General features: G+C 46.2%; 1 protein-coding gene across 1 annotated transcript in view; it reads left to right on the top strand.

The window, feature by feature from the left end:
• Positions 1–2913: 2913 nt before the first annotated feature.
• Positions 2914–21062, top strand: part of DCAF15 (DDB1 and CUL4 associated factor 15) — a 38088-nt gene continuing 19939 nt past the window's right edge. The window contains exons 1-5 of the mRNA XM_048490813.1: positions 2914–3089; positions 12032–12129; positions 14440–14575; positions 17926–18032; positions 20846–20982. Coding sequence (XP_048346770.1) covers positions 2970–3089; positions 12032–12129; positions 14440–14575; positions 17926–18032; positions 20846–20982 — 598 coding nt within the window. The 5' untranslated portion in view covers positions 2914–2969. The remainder of the gene's footprint in view (positions 3090–12031; positions 12130–14439; positions 14576–17925; positions 18033–20845; positions 20983–21062) is intronic.

Raw genomic sequence — 21062 nt, forward strand, 5'->3', positions numbered from 1 at the left:
TTCTCCAGATTACTGAACACAATAAAGGCAACTCATAAAAGTCAAAGTGTAAAAAATGTGAATTAGGATGGCCAATAATGAAAGCTAAGTCAATCAAATATAGTCCTAAATAAAGCAATCCTCAGCTGTCCTGAAGATGTAAAGTGAGAGGACTAGACGCACCTTCCTTGGGAGGTTGTTCTATAATTGCGGGGCGGGCTGCCGCTGAAAAGGTGTAGTGGTTAAAAGCAGGTGCACTCTAATATGGAGAACCGGGTTTGATTCTCCACTCTGCCACTTCAACTGTGGAGGTTTATTTGGTGAATTCAGATTAGCTTGTGCACTCCCACACATGCCTGCTGGGTGACCTTGGGTTAGTCACAGTTCTTCTGAGCTCTCTCAGCCCCACCTATCTCACAGGATGTTTGTTGTGGGGCGGTGGGAAGGGAAAGCCCATTTGAGCCTCCTTACAGGAGAGAACGGGGGGGGGGGGGGTATAAATCCAAATCTTCTTCTTTTTATAATCCCAGTGCTGAGAGGCAGCTTAGTGGGACATTGTGGCTGATATTATCGAAGTCTGCTAAGAGATCCAGCAGAATTCAAAAATGTCAGAAGAATTACAGGGTTGACATTTACTTGATTGCGAAAGGGCCGCTTGGCTGTTCCCAGAATACCAAATAATAACATCTGACAAACTGGCTTTAAGGGTTCCACTCAGCACTTCCTTCCAGTGGTGGAAGTATAAACACTTCTTTCTTGTTCTTGTAGTTCTTCTTCCTGTCCCATTTGCCAATATATTCAGCACGGGGCCAGCTCAGGAGGCATGGCGGGAGTTCAGCCATGATCTGATGTCCTGTTTGCGAGCGAGGCCAAAGTTCCTTCCCCGGCTACGCTGATAACCAGAAACATTTGAAGAGCAGATCTTACGTCATGTACTCTAATTGCGGACAAATAAACGCTGCAGAGCGGTTTAGGTTGGCACCCTTCTCTTGCAAAACCTGGAATCCAGTCTGCCAAATGAATGCTGGGGGGAAGCAAGAAGTGGAAAGGACAGAATAGCGAGTGGGGGTAATTCTCCCTTCGTGGAAAAAAAAAACCAAGCAGCTAAACTTTGCCTGCAGCAAGCAAACAGGGAGTTTGGGGAGGGGGTCAAGCAGGTGGTAGTACCACAGGTGTGGATTGTGTGGGAGTAAACCTGGTGGTAGGAGCCACGTGGTGTGGTGGTTAAGTGCTTGCACTGCCACTCACACGGTCAGGAGTTCGATCCCCCTGTGGGTCAGATATCCTGGCAGCTGGCTCAGGGTCAACTCAGCCATCCATCCAGTTCTGGGTCGGTAAATGAGTACCTAGCACAAAGCTAGGGGGTAAAGAATAGCCGGGGAAAGCAATGGCAAACCACCCCACAAAAAAGGCTTGCCTATAAAATCACTGCTTGCAGTGGTACCCCCAGTGGTACCCCCTCCAGCGGCGCAGGGCAGGGGGGCGTGTCCCCAGGCCTCAGCGACGCGCCGGAGGCCCGGGGACAAGGTAAGTACAGGGGGGGGGGAGCGCCGGGAAGCTGCTGCCGTTCACACGGCAGCGGCTTCCAGCCGGCGTTTCCACAACAAGTGCGCTTCCAAGCGCACTGTGGAAACACCGGCTTTGGGCCGGACGGGCGGCACGAGGGCGGCGCGGCTGCAAAGCAGCTGCGTCCCCTGTGCGAATGGTGGCCTGGGGACGGCGTTTTTGCCGTCCCCAGGCCGCCATTAAACGCCCGTGCGGAAACGGCCAAGGTGAATTCCCCTGATTTACGTCTGAGTTTGAGCCTGGTTGTCCACCTACAGCCCAACACATGATGTTGAGTGTATTATGCAGTTTGGCCTTTAGTTTATTATGGAGGAGAGAGAGTTGAAGAGTGCCTGAAGATGTTTGGAGTATCGTTGGCAGAAAACTGAGACACAGTCTAATATAGCACACCCTTGAATACATGAAGAAAACCCTTGCGGGTCATTAACAACAGCCAAGAAGCTGTACTTTTCCACTACCATTGCAAGAATGGAATCATGCCCAGCACAAATATTTAGGATGAATGTGACAGTTCTTCACTCCAAAGTCCATTAGCTTGGACACCTTTGTATGATTTGTTGCGTATTGGAACATTCAGATCTGCTCTGATTTGGATGCAAACTTGAAAACAGAGAGTTGCGTAATAAGCAGAAATAGGATCTTTCCGATTGCTGCACCCCGGCCATGCAAATGTCAATGCCCCCCCCCCCCCAATTTTCCCAAGACAAGAGTTGGTCACTCTGGAATATAAATCCTCCTCCTCCTCTTCTTCCTCCTCCTTCTCTTCCTCCGCCTCCTCCTCCTGCAGAGTGGCCTTCAGGCCAGTGGAAGGAAAGAAGGATGCACATTTTTAAAATTTTCCCTGCAAGCAGAAAGTTAGTACAGTGGGAGAAAGCACAGTTGGTGTATTTTTCTTTGAGGAACTACTAGTTTGATGTTTGCAGGAAGTGTTTCTCGTCCTTCGCAGGGAACCTTGCTAAAAGGTGACCTAAAAGGGCTGCCATCATCCCTCTCGTCCTTGTGGTCCTCGAGGAAAAGGCGTGTAGGCCTAACCTCCGTTGCCCTAGCAACCGTCCTGTCAACGTGTGGGCGTGACCAGGTGCCTGAGCAGGAGCTTTTCTCCCGCCCTCCCCGCTCAACCTCGCATCCGTCTTAATTGAAAAGCTATCTGTCCAATTGGAACTCTGAGAGCGTTTTGACACGCTCAGAGAGGGCGGGTCTAAGCTCAAGGTGGTCTCAGCGCTGGGGACGGATAGGCGTGATTGACGGGTCCCGTCTGCCAATGATGGCCAAGCCGAGGGCGGAACGTCGGGGCGAGGGCGAATGGCCGCCGGCTGATGTACGAGGACCGGCCAATGACCGGGGAGCGGCGGGGCGGAGCCTGGTTGGACAGCTCGTGCGATTGAAAGAAGGAGGGAAGCGGCAGCGGCGGCCGGCGGAGGAAAATGGCGCCGAGCTCGAAAGCGGAGCGGGGCGGCGCCGCCTCGGGAGGGAAGCGGGGCGCGGCGGAGTCCGCGCGCGGAGGGAGGCGGGAGCACGTGGTGAGGCAGCTGGAGCGCGTCAAGGTGAGCGGGAGGCGGAGGGCGACCCCGGTGGGGCCGGGCCGGGCGCGGGATGAAGCCTCCCCCCCAGCCGCACTTTGCCCCCAGGCCGGCCCACTTCGTCCTGGTTTTTCCTCACAACAGCCCTGAGAGGTAGGCTGGACTGAGACACCCTGTGACTGGCCCAAAGGCACCCACTTTGCCTCCAGACTGGCTCACCTCGTCCTGGTTTTTCCTCACAACAGCCCTGAGAGGTAGGCTAGGCGGAGGGCCTGTGAGTGGTAGGGCTGCAAAGTGTGTGATTTGGCCAAAGTTTCCAAGTGACCTTCCTGGCAGACCAAGGGGTTGAAACCTGCACTTTGCAGGTGCTGACGTGACAATGTTCCCCCTGGTGCTAGACCTTTTTTTTTTTGGGAGGGGGGAGTAAATTCTGTGCCTGGAATCGTGAGAGAGGATGGAGATTAAAAAGCTGGTATTTCTTTGGGTGGGTGGGTGGGTGGAGGGGGGGCTTTGCCTCTCAACTGCGGATCCCCATTTTGTTTTGGATATAGCTCAGTTTTAACTACTACGATCCTAATTCAGGGAGAATGGGTCTGTCAGTGGTAGGCGTGGTGACTAAAGAAGAAGAAGAGTTTGGATTAATATCCCCCCTTTCTCTCCTGTAAGAAGACTCAAAGGGGTTTACAATCTCCTCCCCTCCCCCCCCCCCCACACACACAGCAAACACCCTGTGAGGTGGGTGGGTCTGAGAGAGCTCCGAAGAACTGTGACTAGCCCCAGGTCACTCAGCTGGCACGTGTTGGAGTGCACAAGCTAATCTGGTTCACCAGATAAGCCTCCACAGCTCAAGTGGCAGAGCAGAGAATCAAACCTGGTTTTCCAGATTAGAGTGCACCTGCTCTTAACCACGCACCACGCTGGCTCTCTTTAGCTTGGTTTTAACTTCTGCGATCCTAAATCAGGGAGAATGGGTCTATGGGTGTCTGCTAGGTGTGGTGACTACAGAGGACCTCCAAGTTTAGAGGCAGTCAACCTTTGAATCCCAGAGCACAAAGGCCTCTTTGCCTGGTTGCTGGACCTCCAGAGGAACCAGTTGGCCGCTGTGTGAGACAAGTTGTAGGTATTATGTATCTGGGGCTGCTCTTAAGTTCTTATAAAATTGCTGTTTGGATGAAGCAAGGCTTACAGATCTGGGGCTTTTTTATATTTTTTTTAAATACTTATACTTCTCATTTATATCCAGCCAACCCCTGGAGGCCTTGAAGCGGCTTTACAATCAATATATGATAAAACGTCTAAAAACAGTACAGAAATACATGTTACAAAATATAAACGCTAAAACCAGGTTTAAAAACAATTAATTCTAGATGGCGCCAAAAAGAGTCCTAAACAATATAATGGAATAGGCGCGCGAGACATATCCCAGGCGAGGATCAAGAATATCACAGTGGGTGCCCAGCTGGCCCAACAGGAAAAGCCCAGTGGAATAGCTCTGTTTTACAGGCCCTGTCGAACTGAGACAGAATCCGCAAGGCCCGGATCATTCTATCAGGTTGAGCCAGGGCTGTAAAAGCCCTGGCCCATGAGGATGCCAGCCAGACATCCTTGAGGCCCAGGACCACCAACAAATTCTCCTCTGAAGATCAGAGGGGCCTTTAAAGACAATAAGGGGAGAGGCGGTCTTGCAGATATGCAGGTTCAAGACTGTTAATGGCCTTAAAGGTCAATTCCAAAACTTTGAAGATGACCCGATAGGCAGCCAGTGAAGATCTTTAAGGACAGGTGTTATATGGTCCTGGCTAGAGGACCATAATGATTTAAAGATTAATGACTAAAGTTGTTTTTATCCCGTTTACCAGTTAGTGCATTTTAATAATAATTATTATTATTTGGATTTATATCACACCTTTCTCTCCTTTAAGGAGACTCAAAGTGGCTTACAAGCTCTCCCCACAACAGACACCTGCCTTGGCAGGGTGGAGGTGGGGGCTAAGAGGGAACCCACAGAGAAACTGTGACCTTAGCCCAAGGTCACCCAGCAGAGATATGTAGGAGTCATGAGCCTGTCTGGTTCACTGGATAAGCCTCTGCCACACAGGTGGAGGAGTGGGGAATCAAACCTGGTTCTTCAGATTAGAATCCACTTGCTCTTAACCACTACACACCATGCTGGCTAGTGTGAACGCACACAGGACTCTGTATCCGAGCAATTCAGAGTGTTACAGTCCTAAGAAAAAAGGAACAAATCAGAAGCTAAGTGGCACAAGTAACCTTGAACATTCCCTTTGAGGGAAGGGAAGCCAGCTCGCTGGAGCTGTGACACCGAGTCTGGTTGCTGCTGAATTCACTCTGTTTCGAATGCTTTCCACAGAATGTGTTCAAGCTTTTAATTCTTTGGCTGCTGTTGTGGGTTTTCCAACTATGTGGCCACGGTCTGGTAGGTTATGCTCCAAACATTTTACCTGCATCTATGGCTGGCATCAAAGGCCACCAGACTGCAGCTGCATGGCTCAGAAAATCCACAACAGCCAGTAGAATCTGGGCGCGAAAGCCTTCGACCATTCACTCTTAATTCTTTCCCTGTTGGAACGCACATGTGTCCTCTCTAACTTCTGGACAGAATGAGTTTTTATGATGCCACAAGCACTTGTACATTCCTGCTGGGTGACCTTGGGCTGGTCACAGTTCTTCGGAATTCTCTCAGCCCCAACTGCCTCGCAAGGTGTCTGTTGTGGGGAGAGGGAGGGAAAGGAGTTTGTAGGCCACCTTGAGTCTCCTCACAGGAGAGAACGGTGGGGTATAAATCCAAACTCCTCTTCTTTCGTTTTCCCAAATTAGAGCAGTGAACTCTGATCTGGAGAACAGGATTCGATTCCTCTCTCCTCCACATGAATGTTGGACTCTTATCTGGTGATCTGGATTTATTTCCCTTCTCCTGTACATGAAGCCTGCTGGGTGACCGTGGGCTAGTCACAGTTCTCTCAGAACTCTCTCAGTCCCACCTTGCTCACAAGGTTGTTGCGGGGACAGGAAGTGGAGGAGATTGTAAGCCGCTTTGAGACTCCGTACAGGAGAGAAAGGCGGGGTATAAATCCAAACTCTTCGCCTTCATTTCAAGATTAATGTGGGTATTTTAGGATTTGTCCTGCTATGAACTGTCTCCGAGTGGCGCACCAGTGTGCAAGGATGGAGGAGGTGGACAGGCAAGTTGTGGAATACAAGAAAGAGGGTGTGATTTCAAGAGACATGCAGAGAGAACAGGCCTCTAGTAGATGGTGTGCGAGGCCTTTCAGAGTATTTGAGCCAAAGGTTGACGTATACATTTATTTGGGTGCTGTGTGGTTTCCGGGCTGTATGGCCGTGTTCTAGCAGCATTCTCTCCTGACATTTCGCCTGCATCTGTGGCATGGCAGAGGATCAGATCCTCTGAAGATGCCAGCCACAGATGCAGGTAGCATCAGGAGAGAATACTACTAGGAAACGGCCATTCTGTTAACTACATGTATAAGTGATTCCGACAGTGAAAGCCTTCGACAGTATACATTTATTGTTGGTGTAAGTATAGGTATGTTGAATTTAGATTTGCATTGTTTTCCTATCTTTAACGCTAATTCTGTTACATTGTTATTGGATTTCGTGTTCTGTCTGATTGAGACCCAGTGAGAGAAATGGCCTATAAATGAAGTTAAATAAAACAGAAGCTGTATGGTGACCAGTGGCGTAGAGCCAAAGGGGCAGTGTGGGGCACAATGCACTGGGCGCGTGCTAGTGCGGGGGCGTTCCGGGGTGGGAATGTGGCAGGGGCACAGGACGCAGGCATGCCCTGGGTGCAGTTCCCCCCTGCTCCACCACTGATGGTGACACAAATGATGAGAGATAACACAGTGAGTTGTGTGTGTATGGGGAGAGACCGTTAAGAACAGTAAAGTAAATTGTGTACGTTGGAAAATGAAAACTATTAAACATGTTTTAAGCAATGAAATTTGATACATTGACACTCTCTGCTGAGGGGAACAGAAGTGACCTGCAACAGCTGTGGTATGTTTGATTTTTTGCTGAAGGGTGTGGGTTATACTTGCAGCAAATGCAAGTAGGTTGCTCTCTTGGAAGAGAAAGTCCAACAGCTTGTGGTGCAGGTATCTACTCTTCAGCCTGTTAAGAAGAATGCGGATTTCCTGGACAGAGTGGAGCAGTATAAGGTCTCGGACCCTTAAGCCAACAAACGGACTCTGAAGTATTGCTCAGTACCGTTTATTGAGCAGGCATCAAAATACTATATGAGCAAAGCCAGTTCTGCCGAAACTGGCATTCCCAATCCCTTTTATCCTCAAAGCAAGCACCCCCTCCCAGTTTCCCAAGAATTTGTGAAAAACAATCTTTGGAGCTAAGGCGCCCCAAGGTCGCAAGCAGGTAGTGAGAGAAGACCACCTGGGTTTCCTCCCCATGAGATCACGAAAGCAACATTGTTCCCATGGGATGGGAAAACCAAGGTAAGCCTAGTTGTCTATGAGCATGTAAAACCATAAAGCAAAGATCAGGGGAAATATGCGCAGATGGCAGGGGTTACATATAGCAGTCTGGTTTCATATATCTCAATAGCAGCAGCGATATGTTATTTTAAGCTGGTACTAGGTCCCAGGGAATGCCTCTCAATCAACCAGATAGCATCCCCCCAACAAGCAGACGGTACTGGTGTGGAACACACTGGGGATCTCTCTGAGGACAGCAGCTCTCAAACACAGAAGGTGGGCGATTGGAGGAATGTGACCCATGGAAGTAGAGGGATCAGGGAGTGTTCTGTGAGTTTGATGCTACAGGATAGATTTGAAGTCCATCCCTTGTCAGTGAGAATAAGAAACAGGCACAGGAGCAACAGTCAGCCCTCAGAGAATGTGCACACAACAGAAGGTTCAGCCTATGGAATGGCCCCTGCAAAACTCCAGAGGAGACCTGCGGTGATGTTAGGGGACTCCCTGCTGAGAGGAACAGAAGCAGTGAGTTTCAGGCCTGTCAAGATGTCTCGAGAGGTGTGATGTCTCCCTGGGGCAAAAATCTGTGATGTCACCAGAGAGGCTGATAAGACCGTTACCCCTTCCTTTTGATCCATGTGGGAACAAATGACACGGCAAGACATAGCTTTTAGGACATCACAAGGGATGTTGAGGCTCCAGGAAGGAAGCTGAAGGTTCGGGGTGCGCAGGTGGTCATTTCATCTCTATTCCCAGTTGAAGGACACAATCCAGAGAGGGGAAGAGGAACAGTGGAGGTAAACAGCTGGCTTTGCAGGTGGTGCTGCCAGGAACATTTTGGCTTCTTGGACCATGGCCTTCGATTTTATGACGATGGACTACTGGCAAGGGATGGATTGCACCTCACTGCTCTATGTAGGAACATTTTTGCTAGGAGGCTCCTGAACCTGATCAGGAGGGCTTCAAACTGAGTTATGTGAGGGAATTCAAAGCAATAACCAGGGCATGAAGGGAGAAAGTCAGAAAAGCTAAAGCTGAGAATGAGCTTAAGCTTGCCAGAGAGGTTAAAACCGATTTTAAAAGGCTTTTTAAAAATCATCTCCTTAGCAAATGGAAGAAAAAGAGTATGACAGGGTCACTGTGTGGAGAAGATTGCAGAATGCTGTCGGGACAGAGAAAAGGCAAAACTACTGAACATTTTTTTTGCCTTGGTCTTTTCAGTGCTCAACCAGGGGGAAATGGAACAGTAGATACAGTAGGGAAAATTCAGCACAGAATAAATAAAGAGGTAGTACAAGAATACGTGGCTACTTTAAATTAATGCAAATCTCTAGGGCCTGATGAACTACATCCCAGGTTATTAAAAGAACTGGCAGAAGTAATCTTAGAATCACTTGTGATAATCTTTGAGGACTCCAGGAGAACAGGAGAAGTCCCAGCAGACTGGAGGAGAGCTAATATTATCCCCATCTTTAAAAAGGGGGGGAAAGAGAACCCAAACAATTACCGCCTGGTCAGCCTGACATCAATACTAGAAAAGATTCTAGAGCAGATCATTAAACAGACAGTCAACAACAACCACCACCTTTATTAGGCATTTAAAATTGGCTCTAGAGCGTTACCAGACATTTATGAAGTACAAATCAAGAGTACATTCAAAACGCAGACAAACAGACAGTCTGTAAGCACTTAGAAGGGAATACTATGATAACTAATAGTCAACATGGGTTTCTTGAAAACAAGTCATTCCAGACTAATTTTGGGCGATTCCCCACGGGGGAATTCATCCTGGGATAGCCCCGGTAGGTGTCCTGGGACAACCCCAGTAGGTGTTCTGGGACAACGGAGAACTCCCCACGGCTCTGTGTCAAATTCAGGTCAGTTCCAGATCCCCCCTCAATACCCCCCTCATCCAGGGATTTTCAGAAACCACCAGGAAGGTAAATCTTTTCTGGCAATCCCGGGATGAGCCTGGTATTGTGGGGAATCCCTGAGTCTCCGTTCATGCTGTCCACCAATTGCAGTACAGTGGCTTGGGCATGCACAGAATGGGAGACTCAGGGCAGGCAGCATTGTGCCTTTTAATTTTTTTCTTCTTGCATACGAAGCCACAACCATGCAACGAATAGGTGCACGTTTGTGTGGTGCTCTTGCTTTGTGACTACGAGTAGCCGTTATGGGGGGGGGGGGGGAAGGGAACGTCCGTTCACATTCCCACCCTAAAGCAACAGCCAATCGGGAACGAGGAGCAAAAGAGCCACAGAGCTGATCCTGGTTTCAACTCCAGACCTTGGCTGCCGTGGGGAGGGACAGACCGGGTTCAAAAGGTACTGCACTTTATGGTCCTAGTCCAATCCCAGGATGATTTCCCCCCTGGGGAATCGATCTTTATCTCTTTTTTTGATAGAGTGATAAGCTTGGTAGATGAAGGGAGTGCTATGGACCTAGCACTCCTTTATTTTAATAAGGCCTTTGGCAAGGTGTCCCATTATATTCTTGCAAGCAAGCTACTAAAATGTGGGCTAGACAACGCTACTATTAGATGGATTTGTAATTGGTTGACTGACTGACTGAACTCAAAGGGTGCTCACCAATGGTTCTGCTTCATCCTGGAGAGAAGTGACTAGTGGGGTGCCACAGGGTTCTGTCCTAAGCCCAGTGCTATTCAATATTTTAATCAGTGGCTTGGATGATGGAATACAGGGCATGTTAATCCAATTTGCAGATGACACCAACTTAGGAGGAGGAGCTCCTAATTCCCCAGGACAGAATTCAAATTGAGTTGGACAGATGAGAGAGCTGGGCCAAAGCTAACAAAGTGAATTTCAGCAGAGAGAAATGTAAGAGACTGCATTTGGGCAGGAAAAAATGAAATGCACAGATTCAGGATGGGTGACACCTGGCTTGACAACAGTAGCTGTGAAAGGGGCCTGGAAGTCTTAGTAGACCACAAACTGAACATGAGTCTGCAGCGTGATGTGGCAGCCAAGAAAACCAATGCAATTTTGGGCAGCTTCAATAGGAGTATGGTGTTTAGATCGAGGGATGTAATAGTATCCTCTATTCTGCATTGGTCAGACCTCATCTGGAATACTATATCCAGTTCTGGGCACCGCAGTTCAAAGGGTTTTTGAGAAACTGGATTGTGTCCAGAGGAGGGCGACCAAAATGGTAAAAGGTCTGGGTTCCATGCCCTGCGAGGAAGACTTAGGGAGCTGGGCATGTTTAGTCTGGAGAAGTGAAGGTTAAAAAGGGGGGGGCGGGCATGATAGCCATGTTTAAATATTTGAAGGGATGTCATGTTGAAGAGCTTGTTTTCTGCTGCTCCAGAGACTAAGACAAGGATTCAAGGTACGGGAAAAGAGATTCCATTTAAACATTAGGAAGAACTTCCTGACAGCAATACACTGGAATACACAGCTTTGGCCTGGGGGGGGGGGGGGGGGGGGGGGGGGGGGGGGTGGGGGGGGGGGGGGTGGGGGGGGGGGGGGGGGGGGGGTTGGGGGGGGGTGGGGGGGGGGGGGGGGTTTGGGGGGGGGTGGGGGGGGGGGGGGGGGGGGGGGGGGGGGGGGGGGGGGGGGCGGCATGGGATGGAGTCTCCTTCTTTGGACATTTTGAAACAGGCTGGATGATCATATGTTAGGAGTGCTTTGATAGTGTATTCCTTCATGGCAGGGGATTGGACTTGATGGCCTTTGTGATCTCTTCTAACTGTATGATTCTACGCGTGGAGTCCCTGAGTTCCGGTATTATGGGATAGCGAGGAAAAAGTGCCACCTGTTCACTTGTTCCAGCTATGCATAATTTCATAAACCTTCATCTTGCTTCCCCCTTGGCCTTCTCTGCTATGTAGAGTCTGGCAGTGGCAAACCACCTCTGAATGTCTCTTGCTTTGAAAACCCTACTGGGGTGTTGCAGGTCAGTTGTGACTTGACAGCAAAAAAAGAAACGTCTGGAACTCCCTGACTTTCCCTCCTAAGAAAGGTGCTCCAGTCACTTGATCATCTTGGCCGCCCTCCTCTGTGTTTTCCCACTCTGCAGTATCCTTTCTGTGATGCCGCTACCAGAATTGCATACAGTATTGCAAATAAGGCTGTGCCGTGGTCCTGTGCAAGGGTATTACAATGTTTGTTGTTTTATTAACAATCACAAAATGTACTTGTTAAGTGTGTCACTCATTTTGTGTCATTGATTTCCATGGGACCCTGAGATGGTGCATCCCTCTGCCTTCCCTCAATTTTGTGGTCCCTTTGGTGTAAGAACAACATACTCCCCTTTATACTTTGGTATTACTCTGGCTGTTGGCAAGATGGTTAGATACTTACTGCAGCTATCCGATCCTAAGCATCGATGGGCCCTTACTAGGGCCAGATGTGACATGTTCTCTCCATCTCTATAACAAGGCCGGTTTGGTAATATTCTGCTCTTGTTGTTGTTTTAAGATATCTTCTGTTCTTCAGGGGAACCTCATTTGTTGCCTTTGATATCTCTCTGTAGATCAGTGGACAGCTCTCGCCTCGACTTTTCCGTAAGCTTCCGCCCAGGGTTTGTGTCTCCTTGAAAAGCATTGTGGATGAACATTTCTTGTGTGCGGGGTAAGGTTCCCGGGCGCTGTCTGTTTCTCTGTAGTGCAGGGTGGAGAAGGCCTCAGGGAAACCCCAAAGTGTGTTGTCGTTTTTTAAATTCTTTTCCTAGAGAAAAATTAGAAAATTTCAGTAAGCGCGATGTTATTATGGGGAGATGGAATCTCCTATGTCTATGAAATACCTTTACAGTGTTTAGAATGCCCCATAAGGTGAAGTTTTTCACATTCAAAATATTCAGCATGAAGAAGTCTGAGGACTCTTTCCATTTTTCCAAAGGAAAAAAAATCAGGACATTTGTGGGAGAACTGGAAAAAAATCTCTAATGAAATATTGCCTTTTGGGCGAGAAAAACCTTGTCTTACAAAACTCATTTGAAATGTCAAACATGAAAACATCTAAAGATTTCTTATTTTTTTCCCTAGTTAAAAAAAAATCTGCAAAATACTTTACAGCGAGTACAGTGCTCCTTAAGGCAAAATATGCTCGTACGCTGTGGACATATACATCATTTTCAAGATTTTTTTGTTTAAATATAAAATAATTTTGGCAAAAATTACCGTAATATGCTATTTCGTGTTCAGTGATGATATATTAAAGAGTTCAGTATTTTCAATGTTGTAAAAGTTCACCTTAATATCCAAACGGCTTGGCAGTTCTACCTACTGTGACTCTGTTTTGTTCCAAGTAATATGCTTGCTTTCATTTACTACAGAATTTGTGTTTTGTGTTTTGAACTTACCTCTTTAATGGCTAAATTTAAAGTTACATGCATTATAGTAGCATAGAGTAAAGCATTTTCAGCTCTTAAGTATTGGGTATATTTGCAGGGTTTCTTAAAAATAGGAAATGCAAGATATAATTTTGAATTCCACACATATTTATACAAAAATATACTATAATATATGACATTAAAACTAAGTGTGTGTGTGTAGAGAGAGAGAACAGTAACTGGCTGTGGCTTTTTAAAACAGTGATTAATTATTTGTAGTTTGTTTTTTAAAACAACAATTAATTATTTGCAATACTTAGTAATGCGCCCCCCCCCGGGTCTGGAACTATTTTATATAAAATATATGTATATAAACCTTAATGTGGTTTTTACTACTGTGTTCTACAACTACTAGATACAGCTATAGACTGACTCACCCCATCCCCAAAAGTGGGACGAAGTGAAACAAAATCTTCAGAAGATCAAGTGGCAGTTTAAATAAAGTAAAACAGAGATAATAAATAACAAAAAATGAAAGCAGATCAGATAAATTCAATTTTGGCAAGATACTGCTTGCAAAATACAGCCAAGACCTGGCGACATTCCTAACTAATTAAACAGTAAAAACGTAACAAAACACAGAAATACTGTATAAATGCATAGTAAATACCCCCCATCTCCGATTCCAACAATTGTAGCAAAACATAAACATGCCAAGATATAAAGGATGCATTTTGTGTCCTTAAATCAGTAAAGGGCAGTTAGATATGATAGGAAAGCAGGTGTTGCACGTGTTTGGAAAAATGCCTCCCCCCCTCCCCGACTTTGAAATGTTTGAGAATTTGACATCACTGATGCTTCTAGATTCAAGTCCAGTAGCACCTTTCCTTTCATTAGGTACGGAGCTTTGACTGGGGCCCTTTCCACACAACAAATGTAAAGCAGGTTGCAGCCAGCATGGCCCCAGGCTGTCTGCACGGCTGGCAGTCCCGTGATGAGTGAGCAAATTGGCCGGGGCATGCGCCTTCGCACGGAGGTGCGTCTTTTTAAAATTTGCCTCCCACCGATGCGAAGCTACGCAGGCATGCATGTGAACCCCCACAGCCATGCTGTCTCATGTCATGTTCCTGTGCGCCTACGCAGATAGCCACCGGGAAATGAAAAAATAAAAGGACCGCGTGGCCGAAAAAAGTGTCTCCCTGCCCGGCCGTTCGCTTGGAAGAGGCTGCAACCAGGGATTTTTAAAAAGTCTCACGGATAGTATGATTCTTAAATAACCCGTTTTGGGGGAATAACATGAGACTGACTCGCTCTAGGGGCAGGATCCGTGAGAAATTTCCACCCCCTCCAAAATGGTTTTTTTTACCATTGCTATCCCAGGTGTATTGGCCTATGTGGAAAGGGCCTTGGAAAAGCTTGTATCCCCAAAATCCAGTGTGTCTCTAAGGTGCTACCAGACTTGAGTCTAATTGTTCTACTGCATGCAGACATGACCACCCTCTGAAACTGGCTCCAGCGCTGGCTGTTGGGAGCATTAGAGGGGTTTTTTTACACAATGAACTATGTCTGAGAGGGTCTGAGTTCGTCTCCTTTTTTATCTTATACTACAGGCACATTTTCCTGGGCTTCTCTAAGTGTGGAAGATATGTGTTGTCCTACACCAGCAGTAGCGGTGATGACGATTTCTCGTTCTACATCTATTATCTTTATTGGTGGGAGTTCAATGTCCATAGCAAGCTAAAAATGGTATGCTCAATGCTGGACGGGGTGGGAGTGGCACATTTTTTGGGATTGTGGAAGTTACGGCCTTTGGCTTGACCAATGTTATTAAGAAAGACTCGGCTTTTGGAGGGTGGAACACCACGAGCGATGCTTAGAGAGAGTAGGTGTCAAGGCTTACAGGGGCACTCCCCTTTTGCCTCATTCTGCGTGAGTTCTTTTCTGAACCACAAAAGACACAAGTCCACTTGAATAGAAATTATTTTACATTTATTCAAAAAGAAGGCAGATTAAGGACATCTATATCGGCATTCACAGATCGTGCAGAACAGGAGTTGAGAGACTGCAGCTAATAATAATATTACAGAAAAAGCCAATATCGTTAAATCCAAAGAACTCATAATAGCGCCACCTTTGTTAGATAGAAGCAAGTGAGAGAAAAAATAATTAGCCAGGAACAAAGAAGTCAATCTTGCAAAAGGCATAAGACATCCAAGCAGCAAATCAAGATAACATTCCAAGTAAAGATGGAAGATCACTAAGTTAGAATGAGCTAAAAATTATAGGGAAGGCTAGGTATCACATGGCCTAGGCCCTCCAATCGAAAGGCTTCTACTAATTAACGCAGCTAAAAGAATTTGGGATTACGTTATCTAAAGCAGGTGCCGTGAATCACTAAGGAGTTAACATTGGAATTCAAACTCCAGTTATCCGTTCCACGGTCATCGTGGCCTTGGACAGCTAGGCGTCAGGAACTGCTCACTGAACCTGATAGGGATAAATACCCTCTTACAAAAATCCTTGATAAAAAATGGCTGCTGTTATGCTAACTTGAGATACGAAATTCAGCAAAGTACAGATTCTTCGTGGTAGGGATTCGTGGAAGTAATGCACCTTCATAACAGGCAGCATCACGTGATTTCAGGTGCCATAATTAATGACTTTGCATCAAGTAGTTGAAGTGTTCCATGTTTGTGGTGTTAATTAATTGTGTGACCTGTAGCTATACCACAGACAATAATTATGTTCAACTCTGAATAGAAACTCAGCAGAATGCTGTGTCCTCTTAAAACCTCACCCCGACATATTTTTACTACATTTTGCTGATTACTTCTTGATTTGCAGACACATGGCAGCTGCAACTAACATATGGCTAACAAAAGAATTATGCAAACAAGTGATAAGTGCTAATATCTACTTTTTTTTGCTATGTTCTTGGTAAGGTGCTGGTCACAAACCCTTTATTGCCAAGGTACTTGCATTCTTTTATGGTAAATCTTAGACCCCTTCCGCATGGGCCAATAAACACAGGTTAAGAACGGGATAAAACCCGGGTTGGGGGGGAACTTTGCACAGATCCCACTCCTGAAGCGAGTCTGCTCCAGGTTCCCCCACCCCCCCAATCTGGGTTTTACAAGAATTGCAATTTCTGCAATTCTTTTGTTTTAACGTGCCTCGCAGTTGAGTGAATGGCTGCTGCTGCAAGGCGCATTATGCAGCTACGCCTAATTTTTTTCCCTCCCCGCCTCTCCCCTGTGAGCATGGACGTCCAGAGATGTCAATATGGCTGTGGGGTTTGTGTTACTTACGCAGCGGAGAGAGACGGGTACACTAACAACAGATGCGCCTCTGTGCAAAGGCACATGAGCCAGCCAACGGAAGGGCCCGGGGCTGCACCGGGCTCATGTACCCCGGCTGCACCCCGTGTTTATTGGCCTGTGCGGAAAGGGCCAGAGTTGTGGTTAGAACTTACTACTGATTGAAGGTTTTCTTACAAAAATTGAAAAATGAGAGCTTTAAGATAGATGGAAGCACTAAGCTTTTTGAATGATTTATTCAATCATTTAGGCTCTAAATTGGTTTTAGTTGTACGTATAGTCTCTGGTATCCATAAGGCCTCATACCCTAATTTCTTGTAAATAGTTTCCCACCATCTCAAGTTATAATTGCTGCCAGCTGACTAGGCAGGGAAGCTTTTGTAAACTGAACGAGTTCCACTTCTTTCCCTGTCAGGTAATCTGTATTTCATAAACTATTAGCAGAAGGTATTTGTGGGCAGATAGACTCATCCATATTGTTATGGTGGTAGGTGATTCTGTCAATGCATTTACCTGACTGGACATGCTGTTCTAAGACCACTGATATCAATTAATATAGAAGGGAGTAACTCTGCTTTGGATGGCACCGTGGAGTTCTCATGCTATGGGGAGCAGTTCTTGAGAACAGGAGACTTGCTTAAAGGTATGCCACAGGGTGGAGAGGAACCAGGAACAGAGAGACACGTAGGCCCTTTCATCTTGCTGGTTCTTCTTGGGAAAAAACAAAACTTAGGCACCATAGAATCATCATTTAATTCTTTAGGCAGATCCATTGTATTCTGAACATAGTCCTCTGTCAAGGACAGTACATAACCATACATATATGCTAATATGGCTATTATGTCACAACAGCAACACTTGTTAAATACAAATTTAATGCTTGTAGAACAATCCTTTTAAAATGAGGAATCGTATTAGTTATTCCCCTTAAATCTGCCCATCTGAGTCAGTCATAGCAATATCACGATAGGCACAGAGCCTATTTTTTCTGACTAGCCTATTAAAATTATGTATATGTTTATATTTAATTAATTTAATTATATAATTCATTTTATTTATGTATGTATTTATCTATAATTTATATATATATCAATTGATATATATATATATATCAGAGTGGCACATGCCTATTCAGAAGCAAAACCTCTTGTGGTTGAAGTTGCATAGAATTATAGTTTTACCCTACAGTTTTAAGCAGGGTTCAGCTTTGCTTAGGACTGCATTGTAAGGCTTGCTGAAATGTAGTCCAATTTAGATACGAATTAAGAAAGGCAAGGGTTGTTTTGATCTAGTATGTAGAATATCTAAGGCTTTCACTACTTCTTCCCAGAATCCTACAAAAGCAGACATGATGGACTGGCCACATAAAGGACCTTTACCACCTGTAGCTAGGATGCAGAATGGGTTGAGTCCCTTGTGTCAATAAAGAGATGACTGTTCTGTGCTGCATTACCTCATTAATGGTTGCTGAATACATGGCAGTTGCAGGTCAGAAGCATGGCTTAGTCACAGGTGAAAGTCTTACCTCGTAGACCCAGGGCATATATCTTGATTACATTATTATCTGCTATTGCTTATTTGAAATGTTCCATCATTTATCAGTGGCAGTTCTCTAAGGAGGATCTGTGCAGCCCAGTTCCAAAGCACACTTGAGATTCTGATTAATTGTTTAAATTAATAAACTTTAATCTACATGTTGTGCCTTTTTGGGGGGGGGTATTTCCTGTTAGTATGTTTTTATCTAGCTGTGTTCCAGAAAGCCTCTTGCTGTTTCTTCAGGTGCGCCAGGTTCGGTTATTCCAAGATGAGGAGATCTACAGTGACCTCTACCTGACTGTATGCGAATGGCCGAGCGACTCCTCCAAGGTCATCGTCTTTGGCTTCAAGTATGTGGTTTTTAAAAAAACTTGACCGTGAACGTTGACAAGGGTATTGTAGGTTTTCTGGGCTGTACGGCCATGTTCCATTAGCATTTTCTCCTGACTTTTCGCCTTCATCTGTGGCTGGCATCTTCAGAGGATCTGATGGTAGTGAAGCAAGTGGAGTATATATACCTGTGGAATGTCCAGGGTGGGAGAAAGAACCATTTGCATTGGTTAAAGATGTCAAGGGTGCAATTTGCATGTGTTAAGTGGAATCCACCCATTTTAGCATTTTTATGTAACACTGAAGTTGCATAATCCAATTAGTGAGGGCAACTGCATAGCAGTTGAAGATGCCAGCCACAGATGCAGGCGAAACGTCAGGAGAGAATGCTGCTAGAACACGGCCATACAGCCCGGAAACCACACAGCACCCAAATGCATAGCAGTTGTTTGGCATTTTAATCCATTAATTGCTTCCTGCAGAGCGACATCCTGTGTCTGGGTGGTGTCTTGATTCTAGTGTTTTTAAGTACTGGTAGCCAAACTTTGTTCATTTTCATAGTTTCTTCCTTTCTGTTGAAATTGTCCACGTGCTTGTGGATTTCAATGGCTTCTCATTGTGTAGTCTGACATCGTGTTGTCAATGGTCCAGAATTTCTGTGTTTTCAAATAACATTCTGTGTCCAGCTTGGTTTATCGTGTGTTCTGCTATTGCTGATTTTTCTGGCCAAATTAGTCTGCAGTGCCTTTCAAGTTCTTTGATTTGTGTCTGGGCACTGCGTTTCGTGGTCCTTTTGTAGACTTGCCCACAGCTGCGTGGTACGCGGTAGACTCCTGCAGATGTTAGAGGATCCCTGTTATCCTTTGCTGAACGTGGCATTTGTTGACAACTTAGACAAGCATTCCCTATGACTTCAAGGAGTACATGTACTTGCTTGAGGCATTCTGGACTCTTCCCTTTGCCATATCAGTCACTTGAGAGATCTGGGGAAGATGTGTGTAACATAGTGATGGCGAACCTTTTCAAGACCGAGTGCCCAAATTGCAACCCAAAACAAACTTATTTATTGCAAAGTGCCAACGCAGCAATTTAACCTGAATAACCCCCTTGAGCAGGGGCCTGAGAAGGAGCCACCCAGCAGCGGTCGTGGTAACAGCAGAAGCAGTTAAGGAAAAGAAAACGCAGGAACCCAGGCGTTGTTCACTTCAAAGAACAGAAGGGTTTTATTCCTTGTTTCCAAAAGCACAAAACAGTCTGACAGAGTGCAGCGCAGCAACTGTATAACCAAAGCACGCATGGACCAAACTGTTCTGTGCATACATATAGAGACATACAACCAATCAGGGAGCAGTGATGCAATCACACATGATGTGCTTAGTCATGGTTGCATCACCCACTGAAACTAGGTGAAAGGTAGAGTATTGCATCAGCCAAGCTGTCAAGTAGATTTTGGTGATCTAACTGTCAAGTCCTAACAGGGCCAGCCTGCTGTAGCCTCCAGCAAGTCCCACATGCACCGCTCTGCATCTCTCTAGCATCTCTGCCGCCTCCCCCCCCCCTCCCCCCCCGCCGGACAGCAGCCACCTGGAGCACAGGCACCAGGCCTGCCAGCCAAGTCCTCCCTGCTCACTGCGGTGTACACACATCAAGTCCAGCTGCCCAGGCCAGCCTAGGTGTGTGTGTGGGGGGGGGGGGACGAACTCTGTGTGCACCTGCCCACAGAGAGGGCTCTGGCACCTGTGCCATAGGTTCGCCACCACTGGTGTAACATGATGACGCCTGAGGATTTGAAAGTGACCCTACGCTCTGCCAGTGCTTTTGAATTGGGGTGTGACTAGAAGAAAAGGTAACCTTGTGTCCCACTAAGCAAAATTAAAGGCCAGCATCTTAGACTGGCATAATAAGAAGCCAGAGTGGTCGTGGCATTTCAGGCCCCATTTCTTAAACTTTTAATGGCATGTAAAAAACATAATATAACAACCATCACAATTAACACAATTTTGGAGCGTGTAGTAATAACGGCAGTTAAATTTTTGCCACAGCTTCCAACACCTTGTATCTATCATTATTTAAAAGAAGAATAACCTTCTGGCAGTTCATCTGGCAGCTCCCACAAAAGGGGGACTATATATTTTTCTCTGGATAACAGATAGAAGGGACAGTATAATATCATATGGGAAGCAGATTCTACACAATCCAGATCACGTAAATATTTCCTATCTTTGTGGGGAATCCCTAGACGTCATCGTTGTAGAAGGGAAGAAGGTAAGATATTGCATCTAGCAAGAGTAAGGGCTGTATGCCATTGAGCCTCTGTCAGTACGCTTAGGGATCTGACAACAGTTTATCTATCAGGTTATCTGTCAGGCTATCTATCAGGTTAAAATGACGTTCCTTGACTCTTGCGTGGCTCCTTCTCTCATTAATTTTAATTTCAGGCTGTCAAGAATGTTGGTGTTGCTTTAGAGAAATGTTGCGGTTCCTGTATGTCCAGCCCCCCTGATCTGGCCATAAAGGAGCTGGAACCCAGACCTATTTTTCCTCCTTTTTTGGGCATTGAAACTGCTTTAGTCACTTTATTGCTATCCATGAACCTTTTGACAGTATGTGAGGTTATCGACAGAGGTGGCTTTCTGAACCAATGGTGTGAGCTGGGTTCTGTGCGCCAGTGGGTGTAGTTCTGTCTGGTGGAAATAAAGGCCATTCTCTCACCCTCCGCACTGCTATAGGTCAGGTTGGCTGCACTGTATTTGGGAGAAGAGTGTAAATGGCATTCAAAGTGGGTCTTTGTGGCCTTCTCTGAAACTGACCGCTCTTTCCTCTTCCTTGGCAGCACTCGCTCTTCTAATGGGCTGCTCATAAACATGATGATGAGTGACGAAAACCACCGGGATATCTACATTAGCACCGTTGCCATGCCGCCTCTTGTGCACTGTCCCAGCTGCAGGGAAATGGCCATTGCACATCCAGGTGAGCAAACCCTCCTTGGCACAGGCGCAAATCTTGCTTCTTTTTTGCTGAGTATCTTTCATGGCAGAAAACCTCAGTGT

Source organism: Sphaerodactylus townsendi, linkage group LG03 (genome assembly GCF_021028975.2).
Source record: "Sphaerodactylus townsendi isolate TG3544 linkage group LG03, MPM_Stown_v2.3, whole genome shotgun sequence".
Lineage (NCBI taxonomy): Eukaryota > Metazoa > Chordata > Lepidosauria > Squamata > Sphaerodactylidae > Sphaerodactylus > Sphaerodactylus townsendi.